The sequence below is a fragment of the Camellia sinensis genome, chromosome 5 (assembly GCF_055761805.1).
Source record: "Camellia sinensis isolate YWXY chromosome 5, ASM5576180v1, whole genome shotgun sequence".
NCBI lineage: Eukaryota > Viridiplantae > Streptophyta > Magnoliopsida > Ericales > Theaceae > Camellia > Camellia sinensis.
Genome location: NC_138965.1, coordinates 185736475 through 185740864, shown reverse-complemented (window position 1 = coordinate 185740864; position 4390 = coordinate 185736475). Strand labels below are relative to the sequence as shown.

Below are 4390 nucleotides of genomic sequence, written 5' to 3'. Positions count from 1 at the left end.
AGTTCATAAAATAACAGAGTTTTATTTCTCACAATTTTCACCCAACTTACAAAACCAAACAAGAAAAAAGAAAACCCTTTCTATTCGTTACTTCTTTTTTTTTAGTTTATTTTATTTTTATATACCATTTCTTACCAAATCACTCAATAATCATGACATTATCAATGTGATTGATCAAGAGAAACAGGCAAAAAGATCTAATGTTACAGACAATTCCATATTCTTATTCATTAGTAATACATACCCAACTCCATGGCTTGCACATATCTATAAGACATGGTCTAAGACTTTGAATTGCCAAGGCACACAGGACACCTAGATTCATCCGCAGGATCCCCCTAACCTTTAAAAAAGGAAAGAATGGGGGCAATAAGTTCATACAACAACAGATGCAAACAAATACACAACAATGAAAACTATCAACCAAATTTCAAATCACACCATGGAAATCCAAAGATAGTTTCTCAAGCTGTTCATTGGCAAACACTCCTCTCTCCAAAACCCAATCTTCAATCATTGCCTGTGAATTCACTGCCTGATCAGTTGGCACCAAATGCCCAGCCCCTAACACCACAGCATGACTCAAACTCCCCCATTTCTGCACATACCCAGCAAGCTCTCCATTCACTCTCCACACCTTCCTCTCTGCCTCCATAAACTTCCCAATCCCTTCCCACTTCATCTTCTTCACCCAAGCCTCAGTTGAAACCACTCCATCTCTCAAATCACATTGTCCCTGGTAAAGTAAAACCTTACTATTCTTCACCAAATACTCCACCATGTATTTCACACTCTTCATCACATCTTCATGCAATGCCGTGCCAACAACATCACTACATTCTTCGTAAACCATCGATTCGTTCACGCCCAACGACTTCTTCACATCCGGGTGTTGCAAAAACGTAGCCACGAAGCTCGTTTCGTAGGGAATTAGCCTCCGAAAATCGTACAAAGTGGCCAGTCCTGTCATGGTTTGCAACAAATCCAAAAGCCCATTTCTTGCATCGCTTGCTTTAGTCCAACTACCATTCTTAGTCAGTACAACAGCTTCAGATTGAAGTTTTTCCAATTGGGTCTTCTGCTTCTCATTGATCAACCCAGAAAAATAAGCATTCACAGCATGAGTAGCTACTTGTGTGATTGGATCAGTCAATCCATTGCCTATAGCAACACCAGCCAAATTCACCCGTTTCGACGCTGGCAATTGGGAATTTTTTTTCAAAATGTAGTACCCAATTGCCGGAACATACTTTCCAGCATAACTCTCACCGGTGAAGTAAATCGGACGCGATTTGAACGAGGAGTCTAAGGCGACAAACGATGTGATCGCCGCGAAAAGATGTTTCGCAACAGTGTGTTGGTTTCTTGGGATTTCTTCTGGAGTTGAGGCAATACTGAATCCAACTCCAATTGGATTGTCAAGAAAAAGGAGTCCGAATAAGCGGTTCCAAGAACCCGAATTGGGTTCCAGCATGATGTGTTCGACGTTTTGTTTCTGAGAAACACGCCACGGGCCGAGCTCGTAGAAGTTGCCTACCATGGAGGAGCAACCAGGGCCGCCTTGGAGCCAAATGAGGAGTGGGGTTTGGGAGAGAGGTGAGTTGGGTGTTTGGGCCTCATAGAATGCGTAGAAAATGGAAGAATTGGTGGTGGAATTGACACGAAGGTAACCCGATTTCGCGGGGAGGGCTTCGTTGGGGAGGAGAGGGGTTGAAGTGGTGGAGGAGATGGGTGGAAGATGGTGGAGGAAGGGGAGGATGAGGAGGAGCTTCAGGAAGTTTTGGGGTAGTGTTGACTTCATTTGTGTGGGGTGTGAGCATGAACAGTTTGTCATTGGACAAATTCTTGGTTGGTAATTAAAGGAAAATTATTAGATAATTTTAAAATATTATGTAATATTATTTATGTGATTTTTTAATTAAAAAATAATTTTAAAATATATTAAATGAATTATTTTTCAATCTCTTAATTAATAGTAGTTAGAGGTGTACACTTTCATAAAGATGTTCATAAATAAGGCAAGTATATAAAATTCACAGCCTCTAAGGTCTCGTTTAAAAACATGTGTTGTTAGTAATTTTTTAATTTTTTTAGTTAAAATGTGTTATAAAAAAAAATTAGTATATTTGGGATGACTTTTTAAATTTTTATGAAAAGATGTGTAAAAAATAGAGAAAAAATAAAATCTTTGATTTTTTAGAATGAATTGTTGGTTTTTTAAATTTTTTAATGACTTTTTGACTAAAAAAGTCATTTGTCAAATGAGACCTCAATGCTAGTTTGGCAATGACTTTTTTAGTTGGCTTTTTAATTTTTTTGACTTTTTTAACCTAAGACTTATTTGATCATTTGATATTCTTGTTTAGTTTTTTTGAATTTTTGACTTTGGAATGACAAATTTTTTTTGTCTTTTTATGATTTTTGTCTTTTTGTAATTTTTTAGCTTTTTATTTTTTATTTTTTTTGTGATTTTTAATCCAACTCAAAAACTAAACGATCTCTCGCTCTCTTTATAAATTATAAATAGGGTAATAATATGCAAATAAATTTTTTATATAAGATGAGATAAATTCTTGTTATTTTATGAATTTTATTGACACATTATTTTAAATATATTTTGTCATATAAATTTTATATTTATAAATTATTTTATATATATATATTTATATTTGTAAACAAGATTTATTTTGAAAAGTAAATTAAAAATTAATTTTTTTAAAAATGTATAAAAAAATTAATATAATTAAAAAAAATAAAAAATAAAATATTTTTTAAATTTTAATCTAATTGTCAAAAATAAGCCCAAGTGTGGACCAGCAAAGTTGTGTGGACAGTAACGTGACACTCGGACTCTTTTGGTTTTGGACTTTTGGGTGGAGTTCGGAGACAAAAAGTCGCACACGACATTACAAAACGTGCTTCGAGGGAAATTCAAATCATGACGGGGAGTGTTTGATTTTAATCAGAATAATTTTATTTATTTTTATTTTATTTTATTTTTGATTGGCAATCAAATTATAGAAGATTTCATACCTTCGTGGGAAACAAAAACACCATATACAATTAAATAAAGGGTCCAAATTATTCCATGTTAATATTAAAATTAGACTCGTTTAGTCTAACATATGGGTTTATTTTTGAATTTTGTTTCGAAAATTTAAACCGTTTAATATGTAAAACTCGTCGAATATTATATCTTTATGAAATATCACGTTGATCCGATATAGATAATTATTTGATCGGATGAGATTTGTATTAAAAAAAAGAACGATAAAAAAATAAATGGTGGACAGAATTCTAATCTGATCAAATAACTATCGATATCTGATCAGTGTGATTTTTTATAGGGATATAATATACGACGAGTTCTGCACCAACGGTTCAGATTATCTAAATGGGGCCCAAAAATAGGCGCATGGACCAGACTAGACGAATCTAATCTTGATCTCAACAAGAGACAAACTGGACCCTTAAATAAATGTACCTATTACAATTTTGATAACAACATGAAGAAGGATGATAACTTTTGATAATCAAGAGAGAAAATTTCATTTTTATCCATACTGTCACATTTGAAACGGAAAAAGTTAAAGGAATTATCTTTTAACCCTAAATTTCAAAAAAAAAAGATGCAAACTTACTCTCTTTCCTCACTACCATTTTAAGTCCTTCTATCTCTTATGTCATAACTCTGTTTCGTCTCGTTTTTACATCATTGGATTTACCTCTCAAAGGTCTCATTCTTCCTCCTTTTTGCATATTGTTGGAGCTCCGAAAGTTAATAAAAAAAAAAGATTTTTCTTTCCGTTTCTGACTTTTATTTGAGCCATCTTTCAAATTTCATATCTTTCTCAATTCTTTACGATTCTACCTCATTCTTTCACCATTCTCTTCACCTCACTTCCTACTTCGTCATATACTATCTCGCTTTCTCATTTCTTCATGTAATAGGCAGTTTCGGTACGCTGAAAGTTGTTCAAAAATTAATTTTGAAAATTTTGAAACATTCATCTTTTGTTTCTTTCTTCTCCATTCTCCTCCTCTTTCTTCTTCTTCACTTATAACATGATATGGAGCATGGTTCTAGGTGGTAAAGAAGTTGGTGATGGTGGTGGTGGTGGTGGTTTGGTGGCGGTGGCAGTTCGGTAATGGCGGCGGAACTTGCTGTCACGACCCAAACCCGCCCCGAGAAGGTTGGCATCGTAACCAGCCAGTAATCCTAGATTACCACAGGCCTTTCTGTACAAAACATACATAACCGGGGCTTGCGGAAGCGAAAACAAAACACTAATAGTCCAAAGAGCTGTGCATTTATATGAACATACATTACATGCCAAAAATGTTAATTTACCCACTACATTACATCACATATAATCAAAATTCATGTACA

At 34.4% G+C, this 4390-nt stretch overlaps 1 protein-coding gene across 1 annotated transcript; it reads right to left on the bottom strand.

Annotated features, from left to right (window-relative positions):
• Nucleotides 1-203: 203 nt before the first annotated feature.
• Nucleotides 204-1846, bottom strand: SCPL50 (serine carboxypeptidase-like 50). The gene is made up of 2 exons (XM_028234165.2): nt 442-1846; nt 204-343 (listed from the first exon to the last, which is right to left on the bottom strand). Exons 1-2 carry the CDS (start codon nt 1832-1834, stop codon nt 339-341), a joined length of 1398 nt encoding a protein of 465 aa, XP_028089966.2. The 5' UTR covers nt 1835-1846; the 3' UTR covers nt 204-338.
• Between the last annotated feature and the right edge of the window lie 2544 nt (nt 1847-4390).